The sequence below is a fragment of the Hemitrygon akajei genome, chromosome 15, assembly GCF_048418815.1.
Source record: "Hemitrygon akajei chromosome 15, sHemAka1.3, whole genome shotgun sequence".
In the NCBI taxonomy this organism is placed as follows: Eukaryota; Metazoa; Chordata; class Chondrichthyes; order Myliobatiformes; family Dasyatidae; genus Hemitrygon; species Hemitrygon akajei.
This window is the reverse complement of record NC_133138.1, coordinates 62,769,207-62,793,973: the sequence shown is the minus strand read 5'-3', so window position 1 is coordinate 62,793,973 and position 24,767 is coordinate 62,769,207. Positions and strand designations below refer to the sequence as shown.

At 40.8% G+C, this 24,767-nt stretch overlaps 1 protein-coding gene and 1 long non-coding RNA gene across 11 annotated transcripts in view; one reads left to right on the top strand and one right to left on the bottom strand.

The window, feature by feature from the left end:
- LOC140739410 (uncharacterized) overlaps nt 1-24,767 on the top strand; it is a 972,090-nt gene that overhangs the window by 640,028 nt on the left and 307,295 nt on the right. The gene's annotated exons all lie outside the window — the stretch shown is intronic.
- The window catches only part of ablim3 (actin binding LIM protein family, member 3), a 293,274-nt gene that overhangs the window by 193,039 nt on the left and 75,468 nt on the right, over nt 1-24,767 (bottom strand). For 9 of the 10 annotated variants that reach the window (XM_073067675.1, XM_073067684.1, XM_073067677.1 and 6 more), the window contains exon 2: nt 20,596-20,736. In XM_073067675.1, coding sequence (XP_072923776.1) covers nt 20,596-20,736 — 141 coding nt within the window. The remainder of the gene's footprint in view (nt 1-20,595; nt 20,737-24,767) is intronic. The other variant, XM_073067676.1, reaches the window with a different exon arrangement.

The following is a 24,767-nucleotide window of genomic DNA, read 5'->3' as shown; positions in this document are numbered from 1 at the left end:
GTCAATCATGACAATAATGAATTGATTTAGCTTTGCAGGGCACTGTCTTAACTGGTTAACAAAAGATTGAAGGAAGTTACAGACAGAATTGCTACAAACATGAATGGATTTGAGGAGATACACAGTGAAAGGCCACTCCTACTTTAATGAATTATTATATAGATGGCATTAATTAAATGGAATCTTATATTTTGTAATGAACTGCACTTCAGTGTTCAATTGTCCCCCAATATCGAAATGCCTTTAATTTAGTTTTTGTAATTCAATTTTGATTCTAAATTAACAAATATTTAAGATACTTAAGACAATTGAAAAGGATGAGCAGCTGAATGGGATTAGATTACACTGTTTACATGATCCAGAGACCATAAGACCATAAACTATAGGAGCATAATAAGGCCATTTGGCCCATTGAGTCTTTACTACTGTTCAAACATGGCTGATTTATTTTCTCTCTCAACCTCATTCTGCTGCCTTTGCCCTGCAACCTTTGACATCATCACTAATCAAGATCCTGTGAACCTCCACTTTAAATATACCAAATGACTTGTCCTCCACAACTGTCTGTAGCAATGAATACCACAGATTTACCACCCTCTCGCTAAAGAATTTCCTCCTCATCTCTATTATAAAGGGACTTCCTTCTATTTTGAGGCTTTGAGTCAACTTTCCTAGACTTTCTCACTATTGAAAAATCCTCTCCACGTCCATGCTTTCGAGACCTTTCAATATTTGGTAGGTTTCAATGAGTTTTGCTCTTATTTTTCTAAACTCCTGTGGGTACAGGTCCTGAGCCACTGAATGCTCCTCACACATTACACACATTTTACACTCCTGGAATCATTCTTGTAAACCTCCTCTGGACCCTCTCCAATGCTCACAAAATTCCATATGTGGTCTGACCAATGCCTTATAAAGCCTCAGGATTCCATCACTGTCCTTATTGCACTGATTTTGTTGATTCTGCAGTTTTTACTTTCTCTAATTCTGTTCTCATTCACAGCTGTATCAGTTTATCATAATTAAAAAGTCAATGTAAGGAGAAGTAATCAAGTAAGCTGATAAGGTCTTATACAAATAGTATAGAAAGAATAGTTATTGACCTTATGAGAAGATAACTTAAAATTTAGTCCCCAAGCTCAGACTCCACCAGCAATCAGATTGTTATAGTGTCTTCTGTAAATATTTTAGCACTATCATCAAATAAGACAAGATTGGGCCATCGGCCAACGCAACCAATGGCCATGTCCTGCAGACAGATCCTGAAGCTGCTACTTCTTCCTTTAAATATGCCTCTACTACAATCAACTGCATGTGATTGGATCCTGTGTTTTATGTTTTGATAATGTATTTTTGAGCTGACTGAGCAATCTAGAGCTTTGGCTGTCTCCAGTGGAGCTCAGCGAGGTTGAGGTCAGAGTACGCAGCCTAAACGTGGAGCATGAACCCATGTTTGGCTCCTTTACTCCTCACCGATTAAAGCATCAAGCAAGATTGAAACCGACGAGGCCAAGAGTAGAAGGCAAGCAGGTGTTCAGCACCATCTGCCTGCACTTGGTTGGTCTCCCTCTCCCACTTGCTCGCTGCCACCAATGGAAGGTGCAGCGGTCTTCCTCATGTTGCAAGGTTTGATAGGAGTGGCTCGTGGCTGTGGGCTTGTTTTTGGAGAACTCTGTGGCTCATGTTACACCATTACTCTTTTTTTGCTACCTTGCGTGATTTGCTCACGGTGGTTCAGCACAGACAGGGGCACTCCTATCTCTTATGGCACAGGCTGGCTCTGTAGCCTGCAGTCAACTAATGACGGGCGCTAAACTGATCTGAACTGAATTGAACTGAACACTCTCAGACCGTTTCAATGACTCTGCAGTTTGACGTTTTAATATTCTCTGTCTTATTTGTTCACTTTTTGCCGATTACATGACTTGTTCTTCTTTCTGCATGTTCGCTGTTTGATGTTTTCTTTGAATGGGTTTCATGGTGATTCTTTCTTTCGTGGCTGCCTGCAGGAGGACTAACTCAGTGTTGTATACTTTGATAACAGATGTACTTTGAATCTTTGAACCTCTGAACTACTTTATTTATAAAACAAAATAATTGCTGGGAAGTTTTTTTGAGCTATGTTGTCGGCTGATCAAAATTTAGTACTGCATAAATGAAATCTTCAGTTGTGTATCTAAGTCAGAAAAAGAACTTGCTTGTGGAATGTAGCCAGTTAAGGTCCAAACATTTTTAATGAGTTCATGGTGCAGGCAGAATCTAATAATGGTTTACTGGACTCAATCAAATGTGCAGTGTATCTCAGCAATGAAGTATGTGGAATAAAAATCACTATTGTGTTTACTCCAGACATACTTCTAGTCTCATTTCCAGACCTTGCAATTTATCTTTGCCAAAATTATAGAATCACTGAATGAAGCCACTTGGTCCTTTGAATCCAAATGTGTAAGACTGTCCAATTAATCATATTCTGTCACCATTTTACCCTTTCAAATTCTTTTCTTTCAGAACCATACCCCATCCACTTTCAAATATTGCAACTGAACCTCCCTCCATTATCTATGGCTGTGCATTCCAGTCCTTAACTGTTTACTGCGTGTGCGTGCTCGTGAGTGTGCGTGTATATTGATAACATGAAAAAGATCCTTATGTCTTTGTTGAAAATTCTGCCCTGTACACTCACATCCAAGTTATTAGAATGAGCTTTGGGAAGCTCCTCTGTACATGTCCCTCCATATTTAGAAGTACGCTTCCCCTGCCACTCAGTTACCTGTTACTGAGCTGCTGTCCTTACTACCACAGCTCCTTTTCTTCATTGGCCTTCAATCTTGATGACAGGACTTTTAGGAGCACCTGATCAAACACTGCCTGCATATCCATGTATACCCACATCAGTCATATTTTCCCCAATAGCTCTCTCCATTCATTTAGACAGAAAGGCCCACCAAGCTAGTTTGCTATGATTTGCCTTTAAGAAATCCATGCAGGCTTTCTCTAATCTATCCATATTATCTCTAATTCTACACCTGAATATTATTTCTACATCTGCCCTTGTTACAGAGGCTGGAGTCATCTGCTGTTATTGGGATGATCAGGATACTCTTTCTGTGATTAAGAATTTTTTAATTTCTTAGACACCATCCAAAATGCACGTATGCTTGAAAGATTATATCCAGGAATTCAGCCAATTCCTTGTTGCCTCAGTGCTGTGAAGACTGAAATGAATTTTATTAACCAGCTATGAAGTTCAAGCCAGACAAAATCCCAACAATGATTTCATAAAATAGCAATATGAAATATACCTTGTTCTCAGTTCTTGTATAGGTTAAAAGTTCACAATTGCATGGAATTAGTATTTTGTATTGCAGCAGGACATACAGTAAAACACTACATGGAGAAATCTGACTTGTTTGTGTGGGCAAAATCGGCAATATCAGCACTGAGATTAAAGGCACCCTGACAAATTTCTTTAGATGTATGTTGGAAAGCTTTCTGACTGATTGCATCACAGCCCGGGGCAGAGGACTGCAAGAGGCTGTCAAGGGCTGTAGAATCAGCCAGCTCCGCAATGGACACAACTCTCCCCATTGAGGATATTTTTATTTATTTAGCGATACAGTGTGGAGCAGGCCTTTCCGGCCCAATGAGCTGCATCACGCAGCAACTCACCTATTTAGCCCTGGCCTAATCTCAGGACTATTTACAATGAGCAATTAATCTACAAACTGGTACATCTTTGAACTGTTGGAGGAAACTGGAGCACCCACAAGAAACCCATGTGCTCATAGGAAGAACATACAAACTCCTTAGAGATGGCACCAGAATTGAACTCCCAACACCTAAGCTGTAATAGTGTTGCGCTAACCGCGGTTCTGCCACATCTTCAAGAGACCTCAAGAAGGTATCATCCATCACTTTGAGCCCTTACCATGCAGGGCGTACCCTCTGCTTGTTACTAGCAGTGGAAAGGAGGCTGCATAACCACATTCAATAATTCAGAAGCAGTTAATTCCTCCACACTAAATGGTTCATAAAACCATGAATATTCTCATTGTTCCTTTTCAGTTATTGTCAGATGATGGATTTTCTGATTTTTATGTAGTAAGACAGGATTTTGTCTGCCAATTTTTCATTAAACAATGCTATATTTGGTAATGACGAAGTCTGAGACTGTTGCTCTCTCCCCATACCAATCCTCTCCTCTAAACATGATAGATTCTTGCCATTTGAAGACAATTTAAGAATCATTCCGCTTTCCTTTTGTAAACCACCTCAAAAATGCCAAATTTGGTCATCACAGAATAGAACTGTGAGCAATGCTATGGCAACAATGTTTCTGGTGTGATTAGACAATGACAATATATGATTTATTAGCTACCCTCTTTATTCTTCATCAGTGACAGAGTATTACAATCAATGTTTTTAATTTCAGCTGGAAACTATTTGAGCAGAAAAGAATACTCTGCACTTTAAGGTTTTTTTGTCTTTGCTCTCAATGGAGAAACAGTTTGCAGTATTTTCATCCTATTCTCTCAATAACCATAATGCACATTAAATACACATTTTTGGTAATATTATTTTGTCTGCTCTCAAGATACCTTTTTCCCCAAAAAAAGATTAGACCTGTTTAACAGTACACCCAAACTTCCTTAATAGATGCTACTATCTTGTTATTATTGTAAAGAAACACAACAATTAACCTCTGGAGAAAGTCTGTTTCTTCATAATAACTTCTTCCAGCTCTATAACTCTCAAATGTATCTGCCTCTTCTGATTTTGGATATTCCCAATCTTAAATCATTCCCATGAATGGTAACCAACTCTTCCTAACCCCTTGATTACCAAAACTCAATACCCCTTTCCAGCTTTAAGAAAACATTAAAGCTAACTGGTTCATCAAGCTCGAACAAAACATGCAACGCTGAAATCACTCATCAGGTCAAGGAGCATTCTTGGGGAGGATCAGCATCAGATGAATAATTTTGACTTGAGATGTCTTTCTTCCCATTGATGCTGCTGAGTGTGACCAGCAACTTTTGTTCTGCTTCGGAGTGCCAGCATCTAAAACTTTTTGCCCTAATTAGAATGTTATGTTATCTATTCCTGTCTTGATTTAATTTATCTATATAAGGTCACCCTCTATCTCCAATGCTCCAGGGAAAAGAATTCCAGCCTATTCAGCCTCTTCCTATAACCCAACCCATCTAGATAACATCGTTATTCACCTCTTTTGCGCCTTTCCAGCAAAGTGACATCCATTCTATCAATGGATGACCAGAAATGCACACAATACATCAGGATATGGTCTCACTAATCAATTGTATGTTGTTGCACTGGGTCTCTGGCACAGAGTCTGGTGCTGTGGCTCAAAATCTGTAATGGTTCCAGAATGTCACCCCACTCTTCAGGAAGGGAGAGGGGCAGAATAACAAAATTACAGGCCAGTTAGTCTGACCTTAGTGGAATGGAAAGATGTTGGAGTTGATTGTTAATTATGTGGTTTTAGAGTGCTTGGAAGCACATGATAAAATAGGCCATAGTTAGCATGATTTCCGTGAGGGAGAATATTGCCTGACAAACCTGTTGTGATTCTTTGAAGAAATAACAAGCAGAATAGCCAAAGGAAACTTGATGGATGTTGTGTTCTTGGATTTTCAGAAGGCCTTTGACAAGGTACCACATTTGAGGCTGCTTAACAAGTTCAGAGCCCATGGTATTACAGGAAATATACTAGCATGGAAAAGGCAGTAGCTGATGGGCAGGAGGCAGAGTGGGAATAAAAGGAGCTTTTCCTTCGTTGGCTGTTGGTGACTAGTGGTGTTCTACGAGGGTCTGTGTTGGGACTGCTTCTTTTTACATTATATGTCAATGATGTGGATGACAGAATTGATGGCTTTGTTTCAAAGTTTGCTGATGATACAAAGGTAGGTGGAGGAGCCGGTTGTTTTGAGGAAGCAGAGAGGCTACAGATGGACTTAGATTAGGAGATGAGGCAAAGAAATGGCAGATGGAATACAGTGTCAAGAAGTGTATGGTCATGCACTTTGGTCAAAGAAATAAAACGGTAGACTATTTTCTACATGGAGAGAAAAATCAAAATATGAGGTGCAAAGGGACTTGAGAGTCATTGTGCAGGATTCCCTAAATGTTAATTTGCAGATTGAGTGGGTAGTGAGGACAGCAAATATGATTTTAGCATTCATTTCAAGAGGACTATAATATAAAAGCAAGGATGTAATGTTGAGGCTTTATAAAGCACTAGTGAGGCCTCACTTGGAGTGGTGTGAGAAATTTTGGGCCCTTTATCTAGGAAAAGATGTGCAAAAACTGGAGAGGATACAGACTCAGAATAGAAGGGCGTCCTTTTAAAATGGAGATGAGGAAGAATTTCTTTAGCCAGAGGGTGGTGAATCTGTGGAATTCTTTCAACATGCACCTCTAGAGGCCAAGTCTTCAAGTATACTTCAGGCAAAGGTTAATAGATTCTTGATTGGTCAGGGCATGAAGGGATATGAGGAGAAGACAGGAGACTGAGGCTGAGAAGGAAAATGGATCAGCCATGATGAAATGTTGGAGCAGACTTGATGGGCCCAATGGCCTAATTCTGCTCCTATATCTTATGGTCTTATAGGGAGAAGAGGATGGCAGTAGTGATAGGGGATTGCATAATTAGGGGAGAAGACACGAGATTCCGTGGGCATGAAAAGGATAACCGGATGGTATGTTGCCTCTCAGGTGCCAGGGTTAGGGACGTCTCAGATTGTGTCCAGGGCATTCTAAGGGGGAAGAAAAAGCAGAGATAAGTCATGGTACATAATGGCATGAATGACAGAGGCAGGGAAAGGGAAGAGATCCTGAAAGGAGACTTTAGGGATTTAGGTAGAAGGCTGAGAAGCAGGACCTCCAGAATAGTAATCTCTCAATTTTTGCCTGTGCTATGCACCAGTGAGAGTAAGAATAGGTTGATTTGGCAGATGAATGCATGGCTGAAGAACTGGTGCAGGGGCAGGGTACAGATTTCTGGATCATTGGGATCTGTTCTGGGGAAGGTATGACTTGTACAAAAAGGATGGGTTACACCTGAACCCAAGGGGGACCAATAACCTTATGGGCAGGTTTGCTGGAGCTGTTGGAGAGGGCTTAAACTAAACTGGTGGGGGATTGGAACCAGAGTGATAGTGCTGAGGTTTGGGCAGTTGGTATACAACTAGATGCAAAGTGCAGTTCGACTGTCAGGAAGGATTTTCCTGACAGATGAGGGGACAAAATTACAGTCAATGGGTGAGTTGCTATGTAACTTGGGGGAAAAATTGAAATGGATGATGAATACATGACAGAAGGTGTTATATTTGAATGCATGCAGTTTACAGAATAAAGTAAGTGATCTTGTAGTGGAGTTAAGAGTTTGGCAGGTATGATATTGTAGGCATCACTGAGTCGTGGCTGAAAAAAGATCAATAGCAGGGAGCTTAACATCGAAGGATAAACCTTCTATTGAAAGGATAGACAGACGGGCAGATGGGGTAGGGTGGCTCTGTTGGTAAAAAATAAAATCAAATGCTGCCTGGTTTAGAGAGTATGGATTATGATCAGAGATTAAGGGAGCTAGGGCTTTACTCTTTGGAGAGAAGGAGGATTAGAGGAGACATGATAGAGGTGTACAAAATATGAAGAGGAATAGACAGAGTGGATAGCCAGCGCCTCTTCCCCAGGGCAGCACTGCTCAGTTCAAGAGGACATGGCTTTAAGGTAAGAGGAGGGAAGTTCAAGGGGGATATTAGAGGAAGGTTTTTCACTCAGAGAGTGGTTGGTGCGTGGAATGCACTGCCTGAGTCAGTGGTGGAGGCAGATACACTAGTGAAGTTTAAGAGACTACTAGACAGGTATATGGAGGAATTTAGGGTAGGGCGTTATATGGGAGGCAGGGTTTGAGGGTCGGCACAACATTGTGGGCTGAAGGGCCTGTACTGTGCTGTACTGTTCTATGTTTTAAATGTTTAGAAAGAGGTGACATAGGATCGCAAGATATAGAATCCTTGTGGTAGAGTTCAGAAACTGCAAGGGTACAAAGATCCTGATGGGAGTTACATACAGGCCTCTGAACAGTAGCCAGGATGTGGGCTACAAATTACAATAGGAGATTGAGAATGCATGTCAAAAAGTTACAATAGTACAATAGTCATGGGCGATTTCAATATGCTGGTAGATTGGGAAAATTTGGTTGGTGCTGGATCCCAAGAGATAAAATTTGTAGAATACCCATGTGATTTAGTATCAGGTATCAGACATCCCAAAAAACTTTGAATAAATGAACAAATAGCCTAACTTTTAAAATGGTTGTCATGAAGGGATAAACATCAGCGAGCACTCAGAGTGATCTTCCATTTACAATCTTAAAAATGATTGTTCTGTTTATGCATTTATGCAAATCCTTAGTTTTACCATCTTATGTGGGAAAATGTGGTATCCCAATAGAAATACAATTCTTAAGAGGGAATTGAAATATTGAGCCACTGATACATTGTTTATCATGAATGCTTTTAAGCAACATAGAACTGAAGGATAATTTGCAAAGACTTTACAAAAATGAAACATTAACAAATGAAGTTTTTTGCTCAATATTCTGAATTGTATCATTTAATTCTTGAGAAGTTTAGAAAAGGAATATAAATTGCACAGTATTTGTTTCCATAATCGTTACAGCAGTATTAAGATATTTCAATCTGTTAAACTGGAACATTTTTTCCTTCAGGACTTGGTTTATCTGACCATGCAGCTTTGAGGTACACTGTCAAGCCACAGTAACGACGCCCCTGGCAGAAGACAGTAATTGGTGGAGCTACTGATGATGCCAATCTGTATTTGAACATTCCTTTGGTATTGTTTCAACTCAGATATTGTGGCCACGGGTCTTGTTAATGTGGAACTGATGGTTACAGTAAAGCAGAATACTGATGAGGATAACAATTCTACAAGTGAAAATACAGCAATATGTAAGGCAAGTGAACATTCAAATTCTATTACTCCAAGTTCCATTTGACTTACAGCCAGAATGAAGACTAGATAAATGACTGGAGACAAAGTCTGTTTATTCAGTAGGGTCAATTGGAGATGGTTCCTGACAATTGAGGAACTTGAGGTAAGAAAAGCAAGGAAAAGGGGGCTTACAAATAAGAGGGAGAGGTAAGGCAGAAGAGAGACTGGGGGTGGTTGGGTTAATGGGGTCAACTGAGAAGAAGGTTTCATCTCAGAACAGATTTAGTTTGATTTTACCAAAAAGCATTCCTGCTTTCGTGGCCACACCAAGAGAACCACCTTTTGGATTCGTGCTCCCTACAGTTCTCATCTGGGAACTATTCAAGTCATATTGCTAACAAATGCTGAAGCACAGACCTCAGGTAGATCCATCTTTGATTTTTTTTTAAGATCAAATAATGGTTTGAATATCAGCATTCATTCACTATACAGTAAATCAGTATTTGCAAATGGCACAATTAAGTATGGAATTCAGAAAGTTTCTGCTTGACATATCCTCATCTCAACAGGCTTAATTTAGTATTTCCAACTGGCAGGTATGATTAAAAACACATGAAAGATGGGATGTTACAATATTTATCCACTAGTGCACTAGTAAACATGCCAGAAAAGGATTATGCTTGCCAACATAAACCAAACAATCTCACTGACATTAAGATTTTATCTTAGCAACTGTGGAATTTCATTAATACAGATACTAATTATTGTTGTTATATATTTAAAAATAAAACTACAATGTTTTAAATGACATGTTGTCTCATTTAATTTGATTTAATCCCTTCCTTACTTCCTTGCCTTTGTGTTTATCTCAGTACATTTCCAAGTTTGAACTTAATCTGCTTAGAAGTCTTCTGCAAGGACATATCAGTCTTCTTGCCTGATGAAAATACAGCCCAGAAATTTATTGGCACCGGGGAGGTTCATTAAAGAAGCTAGTACATGGCCTTTAAGATTTTCTTTATGTACTGCATTAGGGTTATCAGCTAAATCTGGGATTGAGTCTATGAGGCTGCAGTGAAGAAGACTGGGAGGCAGCAGAAAGGAAACTATAGGCCTGTTAGCCTGACATCAGTGGTTGGGAAGTTGTTGGAACTGATTGTTAGGGATGAGATTACAGAATACCTGGAGGTACATGACAAGATAGGTCAAAGCAAACATGGTTTCCTGAAAGAAAAATCCTGCCTGACAAATCTACTACAATTCATATTGAGGGTACGTTGGTGTTGAAAGCTGAGCTGTATTCATTAGGATGTTCCTGATGAAGGGTCTCGGCCTGAAACGTTGGCTACACTTTTCTCACGGATGCTGCCTGACCTGCTGAGTTCTTCCAGTGTCGTGTACGTATTCTTCATTAAACAGTAGCCTGTTGTAGGTATTGCTACTGTCCAGGTGATCCAAGGTCAAGTGGACAACCAGTGAGATTGCAGCTGCTGTAGACATATTGTGGTGATAGGCAAATTGCAGCAGGTCCAGGTCCTTCCATAGGCAGGGGTTGATTCTGACCATGACTAACATCTGGAAGCATTTCATCACAGCAGATGTCAGTGCAACAGGGCATGAGTTATTGAGGCAGCTCACCCTGCTCTTCTTGGGTACTTGTATGATGGCCACTTTTTTGAAGCAGGTGGGCATCTCCAGCTGCAGCAGTGAGAGATTGAAGATGCCTTTAAACACTCCTACAGGTCTGCAGTACCCTATCAGGTCTGTCATCAGGGCCTGATGCCTTTTGAGGGTTCACCCTGACGGAAGATGTTCCAACGTCACCCTCTGAGTCAGAGGTTACAGGATTATCAGGTGCTGGAGGGATCCATACACTTGTACTTTCATTATCCCTTTTAAATCATGCATAAAAGATGTTTAGTTCATCTGGGAGTGAAGCACACAGCCATGCATGATGTTAGGTTTCGCTTTGTAGGAAGTAATGGCATGCAAACACTGCCAGAACTGACGTATATCCAATTCTGTCTCTAACTTTGCCCTTAAAATTGTTTTTCTTAGGTCGTGCATGGACTACTTGTACAGTTCTGGATCACTGGTCTTGAATGCCACAGATCAATCCCTCAGCAGACTACAAATCTCCTGATTCATCCTTGGCTTTTGGTTTGGATATGTCGGGTACGTTCTCGAAGGCACACACTCATCCACACGGGTCCTGATGAAGTCAGCAACAAAGGTGGTGTATTCAATCAGTTCTAAAGATGATTCCCTGAATATTGTCCAGTACACCAACTCAAAGCAGTCTTGCAAATGCTCCTCCGCCTACCTTGATCATACCTTCTTGGTCCTCACTGATGGTGCCGTGTTCTTTAGTCTCTGCCTAAAAGCCGGGAGTAGCAGTACAGCCAAGTAATCAAACTTTGCATAGTATGGGCATAGAATGGCACAATAAACATTATTAACGGTGGTATAACAGTGGTCAAGTGTGTTGGCCTCTTAAGTTTCACAGGTAATATGTTGGTGGTAATTGTTCAGACTTCTTCAAGCTGGCGTGGTTGAAATCTCCCCAATGGCAGGGAAGGTGTCAAGATGCACTGCTTTGTGACTGCTGACCGTGGTGCTCAGCTACTCCAGTGCTTACCTGACGTTGGCCAGGGGTGGAATGGTACATGTCTATCTGGACAATGGCAGAAAATTCACTTGGCAGATAAAATGGATGTTACTTGAGTACCAGATAGTCCAGTTGGATAATCAGGACTAAGACAAAACTATCAAGTACGTGTACGAGTTACTCATGAAGCATACTCAGCTTCCTCTATCTTTAAAAGATTCAACTGACCTGACTTTGAGGAAAATGTTGAAGCCACTGAGCTGCAGCGCTGCATCTGAAATGGCATGGGTCAGCCATGTTGCTGCAAAGCAATGTACAAAGCAGTCTCTAATGTCCCTCTGGTACTGCAAGCTTGAGCTGAGGTCTTCAGTTTTATTTTCCAGCCACTGTACAGTACATTCACCAGCAAGGTAATTGTGAGTGGGGGGTCTCAGGCTTCTGCACTTCAATTGCACCTGTAGCCTGGCGCATGTTCCCTACTTCCATTGTGAGAAAGGGAAACCACACTTCTGACCTGAGTCTGCCATCCAGGGTCCATCGATTTTGGGGATCAATAGATTTTTTAAAAAAGATGATGTTACATATTGCAGTACCCGGGCCTGTGGTTCTGGATTTCAGCTTGGTAGTTCTAAATGGGAATATTTGTAGATTCCCATCGAAGTAACACGTGAAGAGTCACCACCTAGCAGCGCCATCAAAGAAAGTACCTGAGTGAGATCTCACGACAGGTGTTATGACTTGTTGAGGCTTTAATGCTATGAAAACACAGCTGTTTTGAGAGCAGCAAACCCAGATGCAGTGTAACGTAGTGTATCACTCAAACATAAGGAATTGCACAAGCTAAATTCCCAACCAGTGGAGTATTCAAGGTGGAATATTCTTAATCTGAGTATCATTGCAATCAGGTAGGAAACAATTAAATTTCATACGTATAGTTGTATCTATTGCTTATCTTGTTAACATGGGTCCCTGTAGAAAGCACTACACTGAAATGCATCTTTAATTATTAGGGAAATGTAGTAGGCTTCTGCTGGTGTGGTGCATGTAGACTGCCATTCTTTTGCTGCAGTTATCCACCACTTGAGTGAGTTATCTGGCTGCTAGGCTCTGACCCCAAACTCAGTGCGGATAACACACAAATAAGCACGTTCAATGCTAGGGGGCAGGGCAAGCATTCCTTTGCTGATGATTTATAGCAATGCCTCTAGCAATCCAATCCTAGAAACTGCCATGCCAGTTGTTATAAACACACCTCTCTACACTAGAATACGTCTAGTCATGCTAATTTTATGTGAGAGAAATGTAACCAAAGTTCTTAAACGTGTACTCAAATGAAGGGTGTGACATGGTCTACACTGGAAACGTATTTCATACTAACCTCATTTGTAAAGCAAAACAAGAATAGAATCAAAATAACATTTTGATTTACAGGTAATCTCAAATAAAACAAACTTTAAAAGATTTATTTCTGTGATGTGCAAGGATTTCAAAGTTGTTGAAGTACTAGCTACCAGCAATCGGCAATTTAATTACCATTACTCATACAGGGGTACCTTCATGTCCTTGGGTAAGGTCAATTTGTCAAAGCTGAGAAGTTTATCAGAGCATTATCTCCTACCCTCCCAATTTTATTTCCTCGCAACACACACAAAATGCTGGAGGAACTCAGCAGGCCAGGCAGCATCTATGGCAAAGAGTAAACAGTCGATGTTTCAGGTGAGACCCTTCATTCCTACTTCCTCTTCCTTTTCTGGATGCATTTTACTTTGATGGTTCCCCACAGTCTAGCACCATTGTCAAAGGATTTGGGGTTGCGAGTCTGTGAAGGGCAGTGAAATGAAGAGTGCTTTCAGAATGAGCAATTTGCTGACACAAACCTTTTATTCAGCAAGTAAAGGGAGGTATACACCTCAAAATTATGCTAGGATAATGACATAAAATATTTGTTGGGTTTGTCTGAAATTAATCCTAAACTATGCTCTCAATGGTATTAACATGTTTAACTTAAGTGGATGAACACATCCAATAAAATCGCAGAGAGAGCAATCTCATTTGAGCCTGTTAAGCATTCAAAAACTAAACCCACAGTGTAATTTCAAAGTAATTTTCTACAGTAGCTACTTGCATATAACACTTAATTTGGACAAAATATATTGTCCAAATATATTTGGATAAAATAAATCTACCGTATATACTTGGACAGAATTAATTTGGAGTTATAGTGGGCTTGCTTTTGTTTTGGTGTTATTGGCTCCTATTGTGTGAATTTTGTTCAGCCAAGATAGCAAATAGAAAAGCTGGCCAGAACCACAATGGCCAGCTGTGAAAATTGGTTCAATGCATTTTCCAAAGTGGGCAGCATAATCAACTGGCAATCTTTACTGGGACACTCCCTCAGGCTTGTACATCAAGCCGGTGCCAGAAAACTGAAACAAATCCACAGTTGTTCAGTGAGTGTGGCTAGGGGGACGAGGCAAAGGCTGGACCCATAGGAACAAGAGAAGTAAAAGCACAAGAAGTCCATTCAGCCCTCTTTGCCTACAGACAGACAGACAGACAGACAGACATACTTTACTGATCCCGAGGGAAATTGGGTTTCGTTACAGTCGCACCAACCAAGAATAGTGTAGAAATATAGCAATATAAAACCATAAATAATTAAATGATAATAAGTTAATCATACCAAGTAGAAATAAGTCCAGGACCAGCCTATTGGCTCAGGGTGTCTGACACTCCAAGGGAGGAGTTGTAAAGTTTGATGGCCACAGGTAGGAATGACTTCCTATGACGCTCAGTGTTGCATCTCGGTGGAATGAGTCTCTGGCTGAAAGTACCCCTGTGCCTAACCAGTACATTATGGAGTGGATGGGAGTCATTGTCCAAGATGGCATGCAACTTGGACAGCATCCTCTTTTCAGACACCACCGTCAGAGAGTCCAGTTCCACCCCCCACAACATCACTGGCCTTACGAATGAGTTTGTTGATTCTGTTGGTGTCTGCTACCCTTAGCCTGCTGCCCCAGCACACAACAGCAAACATGATAGCACTGGCCACCACAGCCTCGTAGAACATCCTCAGCATCATCCGGCAGATGTTCAAGGACCTCAGTCTCCTCAGGAAGTAGAGACAGCTCTGACCCTTCTTGTAAACAGCCTCATTATTCTTTGACCAGTCCAGTTTATTGTCAATTCGTATCTCCAGGTATCTGTAATCCTCCACCATGTCCACACTGACCCCTTGGATGGAAACAAGGGTCACCGGTGCCTTAGCCCTCCTCAGGTCCACCACCAGCTCCTTAGACTTTTTCATATTAAGCTGCAGATGATTCTGCTCGCACCATGTGACAAAGCTTCCCACCATAGTCCTGTACTCAGCCTCATCTCCCTTGCTGATGCATCCAACTATGGCAGAGTCATCAGAAAACTTCTGAAGATGGCAAGACTCTGTGCAATAGTTGAAGTCCGAGGTGTAGATGGTGAAGAGAAAGGGAGACTGGACAGTCCCCTGTGGAGCCCCAGTGCTGCTGACCACTCTGTCTGACACACTGTTGCAAGCGTACGTACTGTGGTCTGCCAGTCAGGTAATCAATAATCCATGACACCAGGGAAGCATCCACCTGCATCACTGTCAGCTTCTCACCCAGCAGAGCAGGGCGGATGGTGTTTGCCTACTCCTGTATTTAATAAGAACACGGCTTTAATCTCAGAGCCACCTCTCCAAATTAAACCCATACCTTTTATTCCCTTAATATCTAAAATTCTAAAAAATTTACTTGAAACTGTCTCCAGAGCTCTCTTGGGTAGAGAAACCATGACATTCTCTTTCCCATGGATAAAGAAATATATTTTAGCTCATCCTTTATTCTGAGACAATGCTCCTGTTGGTAAACAGCTTCCCATATCCACCCCCCACCAACCTGACTAAGCTTCATTTCAGTGTCAGCCCTGACAAGACCTGTATGGATACTTTGTGTTAATTAAATCATTCCTCATTCTCATGAACTTTCAAAGAGCACCAGCTCAATCTGGTTTACCTCATATGATAAACCTGGCACTTCAGACATAAAAGTTGCTCTAACTCCAACACAAGTATCTTCTTCCTTAGATAATGTGACCAGACCTGAGCACAATATTCAAAGCGTAGTGTCACCAGGACCCAAAATAATTATAGAAAACATCTTTACATTTGCATCATTTTTTCTTTCTATAAAAGCCATCATGCCATTTATCTTTCTAACTGCTTGCTGTACTCCATGTCAGTCAGTATTTCCCTTTCATGAATTAATGAGGAGACATTATTTCTATTTTATAATTCCATGTTGACCCTTCTCAATACTATTCTAAGTGAACCACTATAACTTCCTTAATAGTTGATCGCAGAAATTTCTTTTTTATCAATATCAGGATAATTTACCTCTTATTCCTTGTTTCTGTTCTCTCGTTTTTTAAAATAAATTATGAGGTTATATTTGCTTCTTGCCAATGTGGCATCTATGGTATTTTGAAATATGACGGTACATGCACAAAAACAAAAGCCATCTCTTTCAGAGCCTGAAGTTTATTATCTTTTTGTCCCTTTATTTTCCCCAGTACTACTTTTATGAATGCTAATTTCATTTGTTTCAGACAGACGGACAGACAGACATACTTTACTGATCCCGAGGGAAATTGGGTTTCGTTACAGTCGCACCAACCAAGAATAGTGTAGAAATATAGCAATATAAAACCATAAATAATTAAATGATAATAAGTTAATCATACCAAGTAGAAATAAGTCCAGGACCAGCCTATTGGCTCAGGGTGTCTGACACTCCGAGGGAGGAGTTGTAAAGTTTGATGGCCACAGGTAGGAATGACTTCCTATGACGCTCAGTGTTGCATCTCGGTGGAATGAGTCTCTGGCTGAAAGTACCCCTGTGCCTAACCAGTACATTATGGAGTGGATGGGAGTCATTGTCCAAGATGGCATGCAACTTGGACAGCATCCTCTTTTCAGACACCACCGTCAGAGAGTCCAGTTCCACCCCCCACAACATCACTGGCCTTACGAATGAGTTTGTTGATTCTGTTGGTGTCTGCTACCCTTAGCCTGCTGCCCCAGCACACAACAGCAAACATGATAGCACTGGCCACCACAGCCTCGTAGAACATCCTCAGCATCATCCGGCAGATGTTCAAGGACCTCAGTCTCCTCAGGAAGTAGAGACAGCTCTGACCCTTCTTGTAAACAGCCTCATTATTCTTTGACCAGTCCAGTTTATTGTCAATTCGTATCTCCAGGTATCTGTAATCCTCCACCATGTCCACACTGACCCCTTGGATGGAAACAAGGGTCACCGGTGCCTTAGCCCTCCTCAGGTCCACCACCAGCTCCTTAGACTTTTTCATATTAAGCTGCAGATGATTCTGCTCGCACCATGTGACAAAGCTTCCCACCATAGTCCTGTACTCAGCCTCATCTCCCTTGCTGATGCATCCAACTATGGCAGAGTCATCAGAAAACTTCTGAAGATGGCAAGACTCTGTGCAATAGTTGAAGTCCGAGGTGTAGATGGTGAAGAGAAAGGGAGACTGGACAGTCCCCTGTGGAGCCCCAGTGCTGCTGACCACTCTGTCTGACACACTGTTGCAAGCGTACGTACTGTGGTCTGCCAGTCAGGTAATCAATAATCCATGACACCAGGGAAGCATCCACCTGCATCACTGTCAGCTTCTCACCCAGCAGAGCAGGGCGGATGGTGTTTGCCTACTCCTGTATTTAATAAGAACACGGCTTTAATCTCAGAGCCACCTCTCCAAATTAAACCCATACCTTTTATTCCCTTAATATCTAAAATTCTAAAAAATTTACTTGAAACTGTCTCCAGAGCTCTCTTGGGTAGAGAAACCATGACATTCTCTTTCCCATGGATAAAGAAATATATTTTAGCTCATCCTTTATTCTGAGACAATGCTCCTGTTGGTAAACAGCTTCCCATATCCACCCCCCACCAACCTGACTAAGCTTCATTTCAGTGTCAGCCCTGACAAGACCTGTATGGATACTTTGTGTTAATTAAATCATTCCTCATTCTCATGAACTTTCAAAGAGCACCAGCTCAATCTGGTTTACCTCATATGATAAACCTGGCACTTCAGACATAAAAGTTGCTCTAACTCCAACACAAGTATCTTCTTCCTTAGATAATGTGACCAGACCTGAGCACAATATTCAAAGCGTAGTGTCACCAGGACCCAAAATAATTATAGAAAACATCTTTACATTTGCATCATTTTTTCTTTCTATAAAAGCCATCATGCCATTTATCTTTCTAACTGCTTGCTGTACTCCATGTCAGTCAGTATTTCCCTTTCATGAATTAATGAGGAGACATTATTTCTATTTTATAATTCCATGTTGACCCTTCTCAATACTATTCTAAGTGAACCACTATAACTTCCTTAATAGTTGATCGCAGAAATTTCTTTTTTATCAATATCAGGATAATTTACCTCTTATTCCTTGTTTCTGTTCTCTCGTTTTTTAAAATAAATTATGAGGTTATATTTGCTTCTTGCCAATGTGGCATCTATGGTATTTTGAAATATGACGGTACATGCACAAAAACAAAAGCCATCTCTTTCAGAGCCTGAAGTTTATTATCTTTTTGTCCCTTTATTTTCCCCAGTACTACTTTTATGAATGCTAATTTCATTTGTTTCAGACAGACGGACAGACAGACATACTTTACTGATCCCGAGGGAAATTGGGTTTCGTTACAGTCGCTCCAAACAAGGATAGAGTAGAAATATAGCAATATAAAACCATAAATAATTAAATAATAATAAGTAAATTATTCCAAGTGGAAATAAGTCCAGGATCAGCCTATTGGCTCAGGGTGTCTGACACTCTGAGGAAGGAGTTGTAAAGTTTGATGGCCACAGGCAGGAATGACTTCCTATGACACTCAGTGTTGCATCTCGGTGGAATGAGTCTCTGGCTGAACGTACCCCTGTGCCTAACCAGTACATTATGGAGTGGATGGGAGACATTGTCGAAGATGGCATGCAACTTGGACAGCATCCTCTTTTCAGACACCACTGTCAGAGAGTCCAGTTCCACCCCCACAACATCACTGGCCTTACGAATGAGTTTGTTGATTCTGTTGGTGTCTGCTACCCTCAGCCTGCTGCCCCAGCACACAACAGCAAACATGATAGCACTGGCCACCACAGACTCGTAGAACATCCTCAGCATCATCCGGCAGATGTTCAAGGACCTCAGTCTCCTCAGGAAGTAGAGACAGCTCTGACCCTTCTTGGAAACAGCCTCAGTATTCTTTGACCAGTCCAGTTTATTGTCAATTCGTATCCCCAGGTATCTGTAATCCTCCACCATGTCCACACTGACCCCTTGGATGGAAACAGGGGTCACCGGTGCCTTAGCCCTCCTCAGGTCCACCACCAGCTCCTTAGTCTTTTTCACATTAAGCTGCAGATGATTCTGCTCACACCATGTGACAAAGTTTCCCACCGTAGCCCTGTACTTAGCCTCATCTTCCTTGCTGATGCATCCAACTATGGCAGAGTCATCAGAAAACTTCTGAAGATGGCAAGACTCTGTGCAGTAGTTGCACAGAGTCCTCCCTTTTGGAGGTTTTATTCACTCTTTCTGAATTTGTTCATGTCTTTAGACAAAAACAATTTGTCTGCATATTCACATTTTCCATTCCTTTGTTCCCTATGTATGGAAGCTTATTCAGTCTACTTATATGATAGTCACATTTTTTCCTTGTATTGTACATACCCCCTCCGTATTACCATCTTTATCCTTCATTGCTCAATTCTGAATTTTTCACAAATCTCATGCTTAATGCTTAATGATTTTTTGATAACATTATATGCCTTTTCCTTCGATCTAACATATCTTTTTAAATAAATTTTTCTCATTGGGTATCTGGGCTTAAAGGAAAATGTGCTTGTTGTTAACAGTATATTAATTCTTTAGCTTTTAGCCATGCTAATTTATTATTATACCTTCTGATGAAGTTTCCCAGTCTATTGCCAACAAACACCTCACACCTCTCTGAACTATCATAGTGTCATTCAGTACGGAAAAAGTCCCTTCAATCCCACCAAGCCCATGCTGACCAAGTAAATACTTATACAAATCACATTCGTCAGCACTCAGTCCACAGTCCTCTATGCATTTTTGATTCAAGCAATTATCTGGATTCGTTGCTTTGTTTATGATTTAACTGAATAACCTGTAACCTTAATATAAACATTGATCATATGATTCATGCAGGTAATGGGGACTTCGTAAAGTCCCCATTACCTGTTTTTATTTGACAACAATAGATCTAAAATAGCCCTTTCCTTAGATGGTTCATCAACATACCAATCATGAACATACTATGTCTGGTCTCTGAATTCATTCTCCATATTATTACTGCTAAATTGGTCCACTGGGAATCTTTGGATGGTTAATTTATGGAGGAAAGAAAATGTTTCTCTCTTTATCTAGCCACCAGTGGATTGCCACAATTGAAGTGACTGAATTGAGGCAGCAAATACACTTCAATGTATGATGCTATGTTTCCCATAACAAAAATTAACGGTAGGTTCTTTTGAAACATTGTTCTGTATATGATTGAATGACCTTCAAAAAATAGTTTATATGGGCCCAGACAACTTTAATTTCAGCCTTGTAAAGCCCTATATTTGTGGTTATTGGATAAAAGCTATGCCTTTTACAAAATAGTCATGGGATTTCATGGCAGGTTGGTGTCTATGATATCTGTGTCTTGAGTTAATTTACAGTAAATCTGCAGAATTTTCTTTGGAATAATGAATAGGAGTATATTGAAAGCATCCCAAGTTTGTAATCAATCATATCAAGATATAGAATGTTTCAATCAAAAGGGAACTCCTCAAAAATATTAAGTACCTGGAACAAAAACAGGTTTGTTTTTAAAAATAACAAAATTGCCTTGCTTTGTGGATTCCTCAAAAGCATAAGGGGCACTTACATTGGCAGGTGAAACATTTGACGTGGAAATGGTTATTGTGTACCCGCACCACCTCTCCTTTGCACACACCGCCACATCTATAGCAGCGGATAGTTCCAGGCTCACCTCCACGGCTGTACGAATTCTGCTGATAGGGTACTGCTGAAACAAAAGAAAAACAGATCTGGTTAGGAACAGTCTCTGTACAGTATCTTCACTAGTTCAAATGTTGCAAATGCAACAGTTTCATATCTCTCACACCAATGGCAACGGGCCTTGATAATGATGTATTTTGTCCTTTTGATTTGTGTTGAAAGTAAGTTAAATTTAATCAGTTGTTGGTAAGGAAGGCAAACCCCAGTTGCTTTACCCTTGTAGGAGGAAGGATAAAAAACAGTCATAAGCTGTTACGATGCAATTATGTGCACTTGTCGCATCATTGTCTGCAGAGCCAAGAGACCAAGCCCTGCTTTCTGACCTTAAATGGGGAGACTGCCAATGTCAAAGGAACTCCAGTATCAGCACTGGAGGTGAATATACTTACTATTAGAATTTACAGTCATTTTTTTCCAAAACTATGAATATTTAAGTCTGTGATCGCCTGGGAAAAGTATAACTGAATCTATTGCATTTAAAACAAGCAAATAGAATGGATTTCAAAACACATGTGGCTGAACAATCCTTTGAAGAGTTTACTAGATTCATTGTATCTAGTTCTCATTGTAACACCTGCTAACAAAGTGCCATGAAGATCAAAAGCTTTAAGATTGTTTGATTTATCACTGTTTCTTATGATATTCCTGATATGCAAATATTATAAAATGCATTTAACATAAACAAATAATCTGAAGATGCTTGGAAGTTGCCAACTAGTGAGTCTCATGGAGAAAATGTTGACTGTTTATTCCCATCCATCAATGCTGAGTTCCTCCAGCATTTTGTCTACCACGTCTTTGCATTTGTTGGGAAAGTATCATGAAACCTTAAATTATTGTCCTCCTGCAATTAAAGTTCAAAATTCAAAGTAAACTTATAATCAAAGTACATATATGTCACCAAATGCTACCCTGAGATTCAATTTCTTGCGGGCATTCACAATAAATACAAAGATGCACAATAGAATCAATGAAAGCTACATGCAAAGAAAGATGGGCAAACAACCATTGTACAAAGAACAATAAATTGTGCAAATACAAAAAAAACAAAATCATAACAACAGATAAGTAATGAATAATACTGAGAGCTTGAGCCTCAGAGTCCATGAAAGCAAATCTAATGGTTGTATAAACAGTTCAGCGCTGGGGTGAGCGAAGTTAATCTGATTCCGTTTTGTTCCACTCTGTTTCAGGAGCCTGATGGTTGTGGGGTAATCAATGTTCCTGAACCTGCTGGTGTGGGTCCTGAGGCTCCTGTACCTTCTTCCTGGTGGCAGCAGTGAGAAGAGTACACGGCCTGGATGGTGAGAGTCCTTGATGATCCCTGCTTCTTTCATGAAACAACAATCCTTGTAGATGTACTCAGTGGGGAGGGCTTCACCTGTGGTGGACAAGACTGTATCCACTACCTTTTGATGGTCTTTCTGTTTAAAGGCATTGGTGTTGCCATGATGCAGCTAGTCAGTACTCTAAAAGCAAAGATGCTAGAGGGTGGAATTTGTGGAATTTATTACCACAGGCAGCTGTGGAAGCCAGGTCATTGGATTTATTTAAGGCAGAGCTTGATAGGTTCTTGATTGGACATGGCAAAAAAGGTTATGGGCAGAAGGCCAGGGAGTAGGGCTGAGGAGGGAAAAAAGGATCAGTGATGATTACAGTAAATGGCAGAGCAGACTTGATGGGTCAAATGGCCTAATTCTACTCCTATGCCTTATGGTCTTATTCTCTACACCACGTATCTATATAAGTTTGTCAAAGTTTTAGATGGTATGCCAAATCTAAAGTAAATGCACTGCCATGGATTCTTCATAATGGCACTTACATACTGGATCCAGAACAGGTCCTTTGAAATGACAGAGCTGAGAAACTTAAAGCTACTGACCTTCATCCTCTCCGACTCCCTGATGAAGACTGGCTCATGGACTACATGAGGAGTTTTCTCCTCTAGTAGTCAATAATCAGCTTTTTGATTTTGCTAACATTGAGAGAAAGTTGTTGTTGTGGCAGTCAGCATTTAACACTATCATTCCCACAATCCTGATTGATAAGTTACTGAACCTGGGCCTCTGTACCTCCCTTTGCAGTTGAATCCTTGACTTCCTAACCGGAAGACCATAATCTGTGCTGATTGGTGATAATATCTCCTCCTCACTGATGACCAACACTGGCGCACCTCAGAGGCTTAGCCCGCTGCTCTACTCTCTCTATACCCATGACTGTGTAACAAGGCATAGCTCAAATATGGTCTATAAATTTGCTGATGATACAACCATTGTTGGTAGAATCTCAGATGGAGATGAGAGGGCATACAGAAGCACGATTCAGCAACTAGTGGAGTGGTGTCGCAGCAACAACCTGGCACTCAACGTAGTAAAACAAAAGAACTGATTGTGAACTTCAGGAAGGGTAAGACGAAGGAATACAAACCGATCCTCATACAGAGATCAGGTGGAGAGAATGAGCTGTTTCAAGTTCCTGGGCGTCAAGATCTCTGAGGAGCTAACCTGATCCTAACATATTGATGAAGCTATAAAAAAGGCAAGAGAGTGACTACATTTCATTAGGAGTTTGAAGAAATCTGGTATGTCAACAAATATGCTCAAAAACTTTCTTTTATATTATGTATTGCATTGAACTGCTGCTGCTAAGGAACAAATTTCACGTCACATGCCGGTGATAATAAACCTGATTCTGATTCTGATTCTGTCCACCCAGCCAGATTTTCAATCTCCCTCCTATGGGCTGATATGTCACCACCTTTGGTTCAGCCACTGACAGTGGTGTAATCAGCAAACTTAAATATGGTTATGGAGCTGTACTTAGCCTCACAGTCATGAGTATAGAGTGCGTAGAGCAGGGAGATATGCACACAGCCTTTGGTGCACCTGTGGTGAGGAGATGTTGTTGCCAATCCAAACTGACTGGGATCTGCAAGTGAGGAATTCGAGGATCTAGTTGCACAACAAGGCACTGTCACCTAGGTCTTGTAGCTTATTGATTAATTTTGAGGGCATGATGGTGTTGAGTGCTAAACTGTAGTCAATTAAGCTGTATGTATCTTAACTGTCCAGATGTTCCAGAGTTGACTGAAGAGCCAATGAAATGGCATCTGCTACTGACCTGTTGCGACGGAAGGCAAATTGCAGCAGATCCTAGTCACTTCTCAGCCAGGAGTTGATACGTTTCATCACCAGCCTCTCAAAGCATTTAATCACTGTGCTCTTCATGTAAGTGCTACTAGACAATAGTCATTGAGGCTGGTTATCAGTGGCATGCTTGAAACCTGCTTGAAGCAGGTGAATACATCAGACTGCCCAAGCAAGAGATTAAAGATGTCAGCAAACACTTCAGTCAGTCGATTCACACAGGTGCTTGTACTTAGCCGGGTACACCACCTGGGCCAGATGCTTTTCGTGGATTCACCCTTGGCCCTCCTGAAGGATACTCTCACGTTGGCCTCAGAGACTGAAATTACAGGATCGTCAGATGCTGTTGCAGTTTCTCCATGTTCTGTTGATCAAAGTGAGTAGAAAAGGCATTGAGCACATCTGGCAATGAAATCTTGTTGTCATATATGTCTCTTGGTTTTACTTTGTAGGATGTGATACCATTCAAGCCCTGCCATAGCGGTCGAGCATCCTTCTGTGATTCCAGTTTGGTCCTGAATCTTCAATTATTCTCTTAATTCAGTGCTGCCAACAATGCAAGGTTATCTGTATGTGTTTATACAGATTGAATCCCTTTGATGCTGCTTCAATTAATCCAGGGGTATATTAACAGATGTAATTTTGTTGATTAGTTACAGATACATTGATAATATGAAAAAGATGATCAATTGGGTGAACATCTGGAATCATTATGCAAAATGATGAATCCTCTGGAGACACGCTTAACCTGAAGGTGCAATGTTATAATGGAGAGGAGGAAAGGGGTCATGTAAAAAGATCTTAATATCCTTTTTGATGTGACAATAAGGTCCTGATGTTTGCGGGCTTAACTAGACGTGTCCTGGCATGAAACATCCACTTCCCTTCAGAA